Source organism: Neomonachus schauinslandi, chromosome 14 (genome assembly GCF_002201575.2).
Source record: "Neomonachus schauinslandi chromosome 14, ASM220157v2, whole genome shotgun sequence".
Classification (NCBI taxonomy): Eukaryota; Metazoa; Chordata; class Mammalia; order Carnivora; family Phocidae; genus Neomonachus; species Neomonachus schauinslandi.
This window is the reverse complement of record NC_058416.1, coordinates 11812598-11826497: the sequence shown is the minus strand read 5'-3', so window position 1 is coordinate 11826497 and position 13900 is coordinate 11812598. Positions and strand designations below refer to the sequence as shown.

The 13900-nt window shown below is 37.6% G+C and overlaps 1 protein-coding gene across 1 annotated transcript; it reads right to left on the bottom strand.

Annotated features, from left to right (window-relative positions):
- Positions 1 to 2088: 2088 nt before the first annotated feature.
- Positions 2089 to 2678, bottom strand: LOC110577157 (protein BRAWNIN-like). Its single transcript, XM_044921201.1, has one exon. The coding sequence runs from the start codon at positions 2676 to 2678 to the stop codon at positions 2475 to 2477; it is 204 nt and encodes a 67-aa protein (XP_044777136.1). The 3' UTR covers positions 2089 to 2474.
- Between the last annotated feature and the right edge of the window lie 11222 nt (positions 2679 to 13900).

Genomic DNA, 13900 nt, shown 5'->3' with positions numbered 1-13900 from the left:
CAGCAGGAAAGTGCGTTCTTAAAAAAGGATAATGGATATCTGAGATCTGAAAACTAAAACAAGTGAAATGAAAATTTCACTTATGTTTAATAGTAGATTGAAGACTGCAGAAGACAGTATTAATGAACTTTAACTCAGCCAAATATAAATATAGGATATAACTAAATCATTGGATACAAATAAATTTATGTCTGTGTATACATGTATGAAAAAAATAAGGAAATTTAGAAATCCATGGTCTAATTATATTTCTTAGGGAAATAGAAAAAAAAAAAAAAAAGCAAAATAAACCTAAAGCAAATGAAAAGAAGGATATCATGCAAAGAAGGGAAAAAAAAGTGCAGAAATTATGGAAAAAAGAAAGCAAACATAAAATTAACAGTCAAAAGTTGGTTTTTGGAAAATATTAATAATAGTAATAAGCTCTTAGCAAGGCTGATAAAAAAAAGAAAAAGAAAAAATAAAGCACATATCACCAACATCAGGAAGAAAATTGAAATATCTTTATACATAATAAAGATATTTTTAAAACTATACATTGTAATTTATGTTGTATACATAAACACATAAACATATGTGTTTATAAACAATTTTATTCCAACAACTTAAATGAATTACAAATTCCTTCAAACATACAACTTACCAAATTAACATAAGACACAATTAATAAAATATTTTCTTAAATATGTTTATCTTCAACAAGTTGAATTTGAATAAAAAACCTCTACCCAAAGATAAGTCCAGGCTCATTTGGTCAATTTTTTTTTTTTTACAGGATAAAAATTTTTTTCAGCTCTGTTGACATATAATTGACATAATATTGTGTATATTTAAGGTGTACATGTGTTGACTTGGGACACATATATTGCAAAATGATTACCACCTCAGCAGTAGCTAATACTTAGATCATGTCACCTAACTACCATTTCTTTTTTGTAATGTGTAACATTGAAGATCTACCCTCTTAGCAACTTTCTAGTATATAATACAGTATTATTAATTATAATCCCTATGCTGTACATTAGATGCCCAGAAATTACTTCAACTTATAACTGGAAGTTTGTAGTCTTTGACCAACATTTCCCCTTTCTCTCAACCTCCCAGACTCTGCTAATCACCATTCTTTTTTTTTTTTAGGCATAGATTGGTTTATTTTAACATGATTTAGGCATCACAAAATCTTTGCAAGGCATATCAAGAAGGTGATTATTCTTATATTATGGATGAAGAAAATGAGAAATGTGGAGATTCAGAGGTAGGAATTTAAATAAACAACTTCAGACAAGCTATAATGGCTAAAAGCAAAACTGTCCTCTTTGAAACCTTGTCAATCTCCAACCCTATCCAGGAGTCCAGTGCATCTTGGTTCCTTAACCAACATTCATTGAGCACCTAGGATCTGGCTACTCCTACTATAAGCTAACCACCATTCTAATCTCTGTTTCAATGAGTTTGTTTTGTTTAGATTTCACATATAAGTGATATCACCCAGTATTTCTTTCTCTGGCTGACTTATTTCACTTAGCGTAATGCCCTCAGTAGCTTACTTACTTTCTTTCTTTTTTTTTTTTTTTAAATATTTTATGTATTTGACAGAGAGAGACACAGCGAGAGAGGGAACACAACCAGGGGGAGTGGGAAAGGGAGAAGCAGGCTCTCCGTGGAGCAGGGAGCCCGATGTGGGGCTCAATCCCAGGACCCTGGGATCATGACCTGAGCCGAAGGCAGACACTTAACGACTGAGCCACCCAGGCGCCCCTAGTAGCTTACTTTCATAGAAGAAATAATACCAATCTTTCCAAACTCTTTCATAATATAGAAAAATAAGGGACATTCCTAAATATATTTTGTGAGGCCCGCATAGAAAATATATCAAAGCCTAACAAAAATATTAAAAGAAAGAATAAAGCTGTACAAGATACAGTCAAAGCGATGATGTTACAAAAACAAGAGCTATAACATTATTTAGAATATTTCAATACTTTGCACTGAGAGGAAATGGCTGTGAAAGTATTTTATTAATATCCAGAGGTTCATTGATCATTATATGGCAAAGTGTGTCTCTACATACCTGCACATTTTATTTTATTTTTTTCATTATCAATGACACTTTTATTATAGTTAATTTATAATTCCCATTTGTCACGATAGTCAAGCTTATTCAGAGAAATAAACCAGAATTATAAGGGCAGCAAACACTGTAAATACTCATTCTCACATGATATCCAAGACTAAGTATCTATTCCAATACATTCAAAAAGCTGATGATACAGACTTTGGCAGTTTTCAAGAAACACTGGTCAATCCATAATTAAATCTCAATGCATCCCCTTAACACCTGGCACCTCTTGCAGTTAGCATTGCATTAGATGCTTAAAGACAACCAGTTTGACGCAATAAACTTTAAAAATATATATTTAATACTTATAATATTATTCACGGAGTTGTTGGCAGAGTTAAGTATTTTGAGGTTTCTATTGTTGAGAAATTTGAGGTTCATGTTGTCTCTTTTTCGGTCCCAAAAGCTCCGTTTTGAGTACTCCAGGCTTTGGTGGAATTTCAGGTATTGTTAGGTCCGGCCGGTAATACTTGTGCACGGCTTCGGCCCCGGCGCACATGGTCAGGAGGCTGGCAGCGGACATTCTCAGGTAGGTGGCCCAGGACACGCCCGCGGGCATGGTTGGGGGGCGCAGAATGCACCGGCGATCGGCGGGCCAGAGGGCAAGCGGCCGGCCAGAGGGCGAGCGGCCATACCCGCACATTTTAAAACTATCCACCTTATCTAAACTGTTTGAAAATCTACTGAATGGAAAATTTTGATAGAGCTGAAGTTTAAAATTTCTAATTCACACAATTTACAAGAACAAGAACATCAGGAAAGAAAGAAGGAATTATATTAATCAACAACAAAACCACTAAGCAATGTAGATATTAAAGCTAAATATCAATATTAACCCACATTTAGACCTTAACTTGTTTACATCAGATCATTAAATTTTCTTTTTCAAAATTAATGAAGTATATTTAATCATATTTTTCTTTTCAGAAAATGTTATTGATATGATTTGAATCATTAATGTATGAAGTAAAAGTATTTAAATTATTGTTTATGAAATTTTATTCTCATTTTCTTAAAAACTCCATGTTTATATATGCATTTGATATGCACAACATATTGGGACAGTGTTACATATAGGAAAGACATTTTATCATTTTCATGGAATGAGAATAGACACTTCATTATATGATAAAGATGATGATGATGATGATGATAATGATGATGATTGGAAAGTCCTGCTTAGCTTTATGATCTTGACATTTTTCAGATATCCTCTTTCAACTACACCTATCAAAGGAGTAAATAATATAATAAAACACTTAAGAAAACATAGCTGCAATTTGAAGAAATTATTAATTTCTTGTTTTGCTTCAATTTGGAATTCTATCCATTCAAAGGGGACATAGTAAAGCTCTCATTTGTATCAATAAGTTTATTTCAAGATTCCCACTTTCTCCTCCCCAAACATAGTGGAAACTAATTAGCAGCTTTTTAATTTTTTGATGTGTCTAATTTTTTCACTTATACCAAATTAATTGGTTAAAAATGTATTAGGCATTCTTAGCATGTTGGGACTTGAATACCATTGAGATAGTTTAAAATACAAAATATTGTACTGTGTACCTACAGGTTTCTCCCACTCTCCAAAAGTAGAGTGTTCCTTTGAAACTTCCTAAGCCAAAATGGTGTAAAAGCAAAGAAGCAATTACCATTAGTATATACGGAAAAATTTTTTTAGCATTCCCAGACCACAAAAAATAACCTATCTTAGGCTTTTCTGATACCTTAGGACACATCTTGCTAATGGATACCCAAAATAAATCCAGATAAAGCCCAGATGCTCACAGACAGCTCACCGCTCTGGTGGCTTGCTGCTGAGATGCTGAGTGTAGTTCCTGGGGAAGGAGCTGGGGGGGGGCCAGGCTCACGGCTCAGGGTGCCCTCTGCCTCTGTGTGAGGCACCGCAAATAAATGCTGAAGATCTTTTTGCTTTTCGCCTTTTTTTTGGAAAAGTGAAAACCCTTTTTGGATTTCTTTCCGATAGTGAAAACAGATACTATGTGGGTCTTTTATAAAAGCAAAAGGACATAACAGGAACTTTGGAAAAGCAGGGGATACCCGTATTTGAAATGAGGAAATCTGCCATCAAATTAGAAAAAGTTTGGCCAAATAATAGAAGTCCTTTTATCATGGGAAGAATTGTTTTGTTTTGTGCTTTCTTTTTCTTTTTAGAAGACAGAGAGATAATGCATAATTTAATGGCTTTTAAAACACTATTGGATTCTTGACTTAGCTTAAATAATTCTAATTTCTAAAGGTGCTTTTGCTCTTTTCTGCTCTTAGTTATATTTCAAGCTAAAAGTAAGCTTCTAAAATGAAGTGAGTTGTGCGCTAAATCTCATGGTATTAATTTTCCCTTTCTCCTTTCATATATACTCTTTCTGCTCCTTAGACTAACGGGACAGTAAAATCTTCCTTGTTCAGCCTCCCTGGGGTGACAGCTACTGGACCATCTATGGCCAATCTATGGCATGACTCGGGGAACAGACGTTTAAACACGTGAATAAAGCAGCAGTGGTTCTCATTATTCTGGTATATTCTTCGGGCTATTTCAGGCTTTGCCCACTAAGTTCATCCTTGCGAGCTGGTACCAGGGCAGCCTGTCTCCTAAGTGCATAGGCCATCTCAGAAAGCCACCAGCTTCCTTTCACTAAACCGTATGCCCATCACCGCCCAGATACGTTTGCCCCCCTGAGAGAAATGAAATTAACGGAGGCCACACTTTCCCTCAGCCTGATGACAGTAAGAATTGAACTCCCTCCCTCCAGAGAGCACCGATTCTATGGGAAAGCTTTCTCACTCTGTCTATGTGTGCTGTCATTTAATTCAATTAAATCCACAGCTTTTCACCTTTTAGCTTTAATGAAGTATTACCCTTTACCTCTCTCCATACCATAATAGCTCCAACCCTGGGTAATTCAACACCTCTTCTCACCAGGGCTTACCTCCAAGGGCTCCTTGATTCAGGGAAAGGGTTTTGGTCCTTGAGGTATTCACTCTTTCATATTCCAGTTGGCTTGAGTAACCCTCCTTCTATACTGGAAATGAAGGATAAGAAGAAGAAAAATTATAGTTCAGGAGAGCTAAAATTAAAATATTGATTGCTATATAATTTATGTGTGAACACAGAGCCATCTTTCTTATTTCATTACAAGTCCAAAAGATTCAAATTGACACTACTTTCCCATACACTTCATGCTGTATTTCTCTTAAATGCGAGAATCAAGTGCTCCATACTTCCCATCACCATCCTTGAAGGACACTCCTGAGAATAAACACACTGCTATTTTACTTTGTTTATTAATTCTCTTCTGCTTAAGGGAACTGAACCGCATACTCCCTATATTGCATAAGCACTACTTTATTTGCAAACCTTTATGAGATTTTCACTTAATAAACCTTGACACATTTTGCAGTCAGTGAAATTAATAGCCACCTGAGAGCAACTTCGGGGGGTCCTGTTTGATGGAACAGTGACTCCCACTCCAGGTTTGGCGACACTCCTGAGTGTCCCTAATTATCACGCAGGCTCTTGTGAAATTCTAAAATGACTCTCAGAAGAAAATTAATTTTAATTAGCCTTAATTTTGAAAAATACATCCTGTACAACACTTTGCATGGCCGAGATGTCCGCAAGCAAACACGGAATGTCAGATTGCTGAAGCCATATGTCGGGAGGCAATTAGATTCTGTTGAACATGGTTTGAGTACCTACTTTGTACAAGGTCCTGAATCAAGCCCAGGGAATGTTCAAAGATGCAGTAGAAATAGTAACTGCTACTGAGAACTTAAACCCTTATGGGAGACATAAGCAAATAAATAAGTAAACCATGAGAAAATTAATTTGCTAAATACAAGTTTTGCCATGGGAGTGCCGAGGAAGGAACAATTAATTCTGATGGAATGTGCCAAATAAGGCCTTGAGGAGGAAGTCAAATAGCATCAAGACTCTGAAAAGTAAACAGGATGCCAGTGAGTTGATAACGGACGGGAGATACTGTGAAAAGGCTTCTGTTTCTAAATGAGCAAATGCAAAGACCCAGAGAATTTATAAAATTATGGCATAGAAACTTACAAGAATATGACAATTTTGAAAAACGTAAAAAATGATTTTGTCTTTTAAAATTAACATGAACCATGCATGCGTGGGATAATTGACAATCAAATATATGTCTTCCCCCCAACATATCTATTCAGCCAATATCCAACTTGATTGGAGAGGTTCTGAAGTGTGGGCAGGAGTTCTGTGACCTGTGTTAGTAAGTGGAGGTGTCAGCATATATTAACGCTATTAAATATATTATTAATTAATTAATCATCAAAATGTATCCTGAGCACCTCCATGTATATAGCACCATCTAGGAGCTATTTATTTTAGATAAAGATATAACTCCACATGACGTCCTCTGGCTTCATCCTCTAAACCCAGACTGCTCCTTCTGCCGTACTTTATGATTGCCTATGTATTTCTTCATTCTGACAAAGTATCATATTTGATTAGGAGGCCAAGTCACATTGCAAAGGAAAGAATATTAGTTATTTATATAGAGAATTTATTAACACATATAATGTATATTAATTATCATGAACAAAATAGAGATTCCTAATAGAGGCCCACAGGAGTTTATTGTAGGGCTCTGTGTGTGTGTGTGTGTGTGTGTGTGCGTGCATGCGTGTGTGTGCATATGTTGTAGGCATCCTCAAAATCATGGGTATGTACCATCTCCATTCCATTCTATTCATCTCAAAGGAAGGGCTAGTTGGCCAAAGGAGAGAAACCCAGGGAAAATGTGCATAGCAATGTCCTTCAAACATCTGAAAGACTATTAACGTGGAATATGTTGATTAAGTAACAGTCAAATGGAAACACATTCTGGCTCAATAGAGAAAATCAATTACCAATAGTTAGAGCTATGAATCAATGGTAAGTGGAATCTCGTAAAATAATGTCTGCTGCTGTAATATGCACAGAGCCTAAGTAGTTACCAGCAGAGGCACAGGTGCAGGGATTCCCCCAGTTTTCTCACTGGGGAATTGGCCTTAAGTACCTGAATATGAAATTCAACTACAACATCTCATAATTTTATGCTATGTACATTTTTACCTATTATCTGCCTATATCGTTGGAATGACAATCCCTTGTAGCTGGTTTGTACGTAAGCAGATACTCTTCTTTGTGTCACTCACCTACAACCCAGCTTCTGAGTTGACCCCAGCATGGCATCTGTCTCTGAAGATTCCTCCCACTTTGACTTCCGTGCAATACCAGCCTTGGTCACATCAAGACTCAAGCCTGTCTTCAGGCTCTACGGTTGATATTCTATGTTCTGAGGGTCAGATCTAGCCTGCTGCCTGTTTATATGAATAACGTTTCACTAGAACACAGCCATTTCCATTTGTTCATGCGTTATCTGTGGCAGAGTTAACCAGCTACAACAGAAAGGGTATGCCCCACAATGTGAAACATTCTCTCTGGCAATTGACAAAACATGTTTGCTGACCTCTGCTGTAAACCACATCTCAATGCTTCCTCAGAAATGATCTTCTAATTCTCACTCCCGAATGTCGCCCATTGCTAATGCTTCCAAACTCCCAGGAGAGTTTTGTTGATATTGTTAAATATGAAATTAGATAAATGTGACTCCTCTCCTTTTATTCTTTCTTTCCAATCCATATCCTAGAATAAGCAAAACAGCTTCACAGCAAACAAACGTTGAGTGCACCTGGGTTCTGATACTGAAATTCACTTCCGGGGAGATGCCATGCGCGGAGAAGCATTTCTGTTACTCCAAGTAGTAGAGCCCCATGCCTTGTCCAATATTATCATAATTACAAGAGTCAGTTTAGTTCTATAGTTTTATTTGCTTAATGTGATAATAGAGGCAGAATGTCCACATTATTCTCTGTATTTCAGTGTCCTAAAGAAATTACAAGGTCATACTTAATGAGACAAAATATAAAAAGTACATACTTTATAAAATGTGACCAAATATAGTCGTCAGCCATTCTTCTAGTAGTTGGCATATTTTGCTGTGAGGTATTGTGTCTCTGTTGCAAGGAGAGCTGTAATTCCCTGCCCTGGGTAGGAAGATGGACTTGGAAGCTCCCCTCTTTAGCTGTGCTGAGCTGTGCTTAGAAAGATTGCCAACAGTTTCCTATCAAACTCATGCAACTTGTTCTGCATCCCCAATTCCCACTACAATAGGATATAGTAATTTATGACATGACCTCACTTACACAATCCAAATTACATGTTATTATCACATTTTAACACTCTAGAAATAATACAGAACACAGCTCGGAGATTTCTGCAGAGGCTCTTGCGGAAGGAATGCTAACTCTAAGTGCCGGCGTCCTTCTGAAAAGTCAAGTGGTGTATTTTTATAACCAACCCAGTCCCTTTCTTCTTCCTTCAGCACCCCAACCCGCCTCGCCCCTTACCAAAGGCTATCAGGCTGCTCTGAGAGCATGTGATGGCTCTGAGTGAGCAATTAAGCCTCGAATCGAGAAAGGCTGTTTACGGGGATTCTGTTCTCCCTCCGCCCGACATAAACTTCGCTGATACTTCAGGCTCTCTCTGGAGTTTTATGCTGACCTTGGAGCACCACAAGCAATTAGGTCAGTGTATTAAAAATAACCATCTGCCTTTTGGGATTTCAAAACAGGCCAGCACTTTGGTGCTAGTGCTTCTATTTTTTTATTGCAGTGCGATGAGGAAGGATAATGATGTCGGAGAATTCAATACCCTTCCCAGTGAGACGCGACTCTCTTCCCTACCTGGTGGCCCTTCTGTGAAAGGAGAGTCTCTTCTCCGTGAGCGAGAGTGTGGGAGGAATCACTCACAGGCTTTACAGCACACTGCCTGGGCTCACACGAAGCTTGGCTCTGGGCAAGTTTCTTCACCCTGTTGTGCCTCAGTTTCCCATCTCTGAATGGGACCATAGTGCGTACTTCAAAGGGTTGTTGGTATAAAGATGAAATGAGCTGACCCACGTGAGTGCTCATTCAGTGTCTGGCGCTAAGTGTCCAACTTAAACTATTCTTTTTTTTTTTTTTTTTTTTTTAAGATTTCATTTATTTATTTGACAGAGAGAGAGAGAGCCCAAGGAGGGGAGCAGCTGAGGGAGAGGGAGAAGCAGGCTCCCGGCTGAGCAGGGAGTCGGATATGGGGCTCCATCCCAGGACCCCAGGACCATGACCTGAGCCAAAGGCAGACGGACTGAGCCACCCAGGTACCCCTCAACTTAAACTATTCTTTTTTTTTTTTAAAGATTTTATTTTATTTATTTGACAGAGAGAGAGAGACAGCTAGAGAGGGAACACAAGCAGGCGGAGTGGGAGAGGGAGAAGCAGGCTCCTGGCCGAGCAGGGAGCCCGATGCGGGGCTCGATCCCAGGACCCTGGGATCACGACCTGAGCCGAAGGCAGACACCTAACGACCGAGCCACCCAGGCGCTCCTCAACTTAAACTATTCTTATCATTGTTATTGTTATTCCTGTCGTGAGGGAATTGTGTCCTTGGATCCCTTAAAGTTTGATTGCTTCATTTCTGTAATGGGAATAATACACCTACTTTGAAACAATTATTTTGTATAATAAAATCTAATGGGCTATAGAATAAATAACCACATGTGAATAAACAGGAGCACAACCTGCCAGAAACGGGTGGAGGGGCTTGACAGGGAAAGACAGCAATCCCCACTCTGCTTATTCTGTCATAGGAAGAATAAATACTTCTCTCAGTATATAAAAAGTGTTTCTTTTGTGTTGACAACAATCTCAACAGTGCCTCAGTGGTCCAAGAATGGAGCAGGTTTTATTTTAACATTTTTCCATGTAACTGAGCTAGGAGATAAAGATGTGTCCAAATCATCTGGCATTTGAAAATGGGAACCATGTTCATTTGAAATAAAGTTGAAATAAAGTTGACTGAATTTGAAATTTGAAATAAATAAATTTGAAATAAAGTTGACTGGAAAACGAAACCGCCACCAAAGGTTTCTATGAAAATGCCCAGTTATGTTTTTTTTCCTAAGTAATTTTGTTTATGTATAATACAAAGACTAATAAATTCTTATCATTATTGGAAGGAAAGTATAGGGCTTCTCTTTCGATCATTGTTTATGTGGTTCTCTTGTTATAAATTTATCATTTGCTTATGATGAGCTTTTTGCAAAACTAGTGTTTCAATTCAGAAATTTTTCATATTAGTTCAGCTTCAAGATTCACATTTATATATGCATGTGTGTAAACATATATATGTACCTATGCAACTGATAAGTACATAAGTACTTATGTGTACTTATCATACTTTTCTACAAGTTTCTTTTTTTTAAGATTTTATTTATTTATTTGACACAGAGAGAGAGAGAGAGAGCACAAGCAGGGGGAGAGGGAGAGGGAAAAGCAGCCCCACCTGGCTGAGCAGGGAGCCCGATGCGGGGCTCGATCCCAGGACCCTGAGATCATGACCTGAGCCAAAGGCAGACACTTAACTGACTTAGCCACCCAGGGACCCCATACAAGATTCTTCTTTTTTTTTTTTTTTTGTAGTAAAGAAAAACGAAAAAGCATAGGAATGCTATAGGAGGGCATATTAGCTTTACTTTGCAGAAGGAAATAATAATTAAGTGGTTAGCTTATTTGTTGTTACCACATTGTTACAACCTCCTCTTTCTCACTTCCTGCTTTCTGTTCTAGGCAGATTGGCCCTTCCTTGCTAATCAGTCTCTTCCGTCATGCCTAAGAGCTCGTCATGCCTAAGAGCTCTTTTGCAAATATTTCCTCTCATCAGCCCAACTTTCCCAAGTCCCATCTGTTCTTCCCTTGTGCAAGTCCTATTCTTCCTTCATTAGAGAAGACTCCACAATGCCCTTTTTAGAAAAAGTTACCCTGTGGCCTAACACAGAAGCTAGATTTCTTCTTAGATCTTTTCATATGAGTAGTTGCCTATCACTTGTGTCATTTCTTGGTTAATGCAGGGGATACATATTTATTACCTGGATATATTATTCATTAAGGAAATGTTTCCTAACTCTCTTGGCCCAGAACCAACCACATTATTTCTGTTTACATCCCTGAGCAGGAACTATTAATATAGAACTATCCCGATGCAAGGGAGCTAAGCCTCTGAGCTATAGCTCTTATTTGGGCAGCCACTTCTCACTCACTCTTCCTTTATGGAAACAAAATGAATTATTGGAGGACAGGAATATTGGGCAGCAGTTTACTAATGACTAAGATTAATAAAACCTAAAAGAAGTTATATGTGATAGAATTACTGCTGAGCAATATAAGAAACACAGTAAATAACACTAAAATTAGGTCTTAAATTTGTGTTGGGCTTTTGCTTTTCAAATAGATTTTGCATTCGCCACCACATTTCATCTTCTATAAAACAAGGAAGATGATTTCCAGAAAGATTAACAACAAATCCAAGATTATTGGTACTTGAACTACAAGATTCCAGATGCAGTTGTTATTACTCTTATAATGCCCCTTTCTAAAGGAATTCAGTTAACTTTCCTTCTAAGATTAGTCATCATGCTTCTGGACCCTGAGAATTATAAGACAGCCACTCTTCTCTGCAGCAGAACAACACATGAGGGATGAGGATCTAGAATATATGACTCCATTGAGGCTAGTACTGAGACAAATCCTGCCTAAAAAGTCAAATGAATACAGATAAATAACGTTTATTTTATTTAAAAAAAGCATAAATTATTAGTAGCCACATTTATGCATTGGGAAACCGAAGTTCAGAATGCTTAAGAATCTAGTTCAAGGGACGCCTGGGTGGCTCAGTTGGTTAAGCATCTCAGGTCATGATCTCAGGGTCCTGGGATGGAGCCCTGCTTTGGGCTCCCTGCTCAGTGGCGAGTCTGCTTCTCCCTCTCCCTCTGTGATCTCTCTCGCTCTCAGTCTCTCTCAAATAAATAAAAATCTTAAAGAAAAAAGAACCTAGTTCAAAATCACATAGTTAAATGAGGAAGTTGGAATTCAAACCCAGCATTTCCTGATTATGAGTTTGACAGACTCCCATTTTACCAAAAAGTGGGGGATTTATTATCCTATATACATAGGACCAATGTTTTTTTTCTAATATTTGTAACTTCATTTTCACTTAAGGACAGCATTTGAGCATAGAAATCCTTTGGATTACATGTTCAGCACATACTGAAAGATCTAGGAAAGCAATAACAACTAGACTCAGTAGTAGATTTATGTAGATTTACATCTTCTTCATTGCTCTTTTCTTGTTAAGTATTGGACAAGTGGAATCGCTGTAGTTCCATGAAAGATTTTAGAGGAGTAGAACAACATAGAGATTCTTGTTTACTCTTAAGGATTGCAACAGTTAGCTATTCATAGACCAGTATGCAGAAATTTACTGGTATAATAAAATTAGTGATCAATGAAATGAAAGTAAATTAGCTACAGTCCAAATGAAGATGTTTAGGATGTATAATCAGCAAGCATGAGCAAATAATGCTACCAAAATCATGAGTAACCTTATCTCGTCTTTTAAGAACAGTCAGGAAAGATAAACTATGTGGGCATTGGATTTGCAGATTCCCTAGACGAGGAAATCTATACAGATTTATAAAGTTAATTTGTACGAAATTAGGAACTCTGGGCTTGTCCTATGAGAGACAGTGGTATTTCTAGTGGGTCTTTTTGCAAATCCTCAATGATTAAAGAGATTTTTGACTCTGGAACATTCTCAGTGGCCCACACATCAAAAGTTAGAAACTCATCATCCCCTTTACTTCACATCAGTGAATGGGAATTTATAAATATAAATTGAGAATGCCAAGAATACCAAACAATTTCTATGACTGAGTAAGATCCATGGAAGAAAAGGACTTTCTCAAATATATTTTTTTATAGTTCATTAGAATTTCATCTTAAACCATGTTAATAGTCTAGGAATCAGAAGACGAGAGCTCTAGCTACTTAATCTCAGTTTTTTCATCTTTAATGAAAACACTTGCCATGAATTATCTGGATAACTGGAAATTATGAAAATCACAGGGAGGGCACATACTTTAACCAATTAGAAAAGTACTCTGATTGAGTACTGTACTCTTCACTGCAGACACTGGCACCCAACCATGATATGAAAATGGGCAACACTATTTATTTTCCACATTTGAAAATGCATTTTCTTGGGGCCCCTGGGTGGTTCCGTGGGTGAAGCATTAACTGTGGCTCAGGTCACGATCTCAGGGTCGTGGCATTGAGCTCTGCATCCGGTTCCATGCTCAATGGGGAGTCTGCTTGTCGCTCTACCCCCCCCCTCTCGTGCACTCTCTCTCAAATAAATAAATGAAATCTTTAAAAAAATGTATTTTCTTTTTTCAGATTACTTTTAGAGCAATTTTAAATTCACACAAATTTGAGATCAAGGTACAAATTTCTCATATATATCTCCTGCCCCGACATGTGCATAACCTCCCCCATTATCAACATTACTCACCAGAATGGCACATTTTTTACCAAGGATGAACCTACATTGATACATCATAATCACTCAAAGTCCATACTTTATCTTAGGATTTACTATTGGTGTACATTTCTTTGGGTTGACAAAAGTATAATGATACATTGTTAGAATATCAAAGTATTTTCACTACCTTAAAAATCCTGTGTGCTCTGCCTATTAATCTCTCCTCTCCACCCCTGGAAACCACAGACCTTTTTACTGTCTGCATAGTTTTGCCTTTCCCAAATGTTATGTAGTTGGGATCATATAGTCTGTAGAATTTGCCGGTTAGCTTT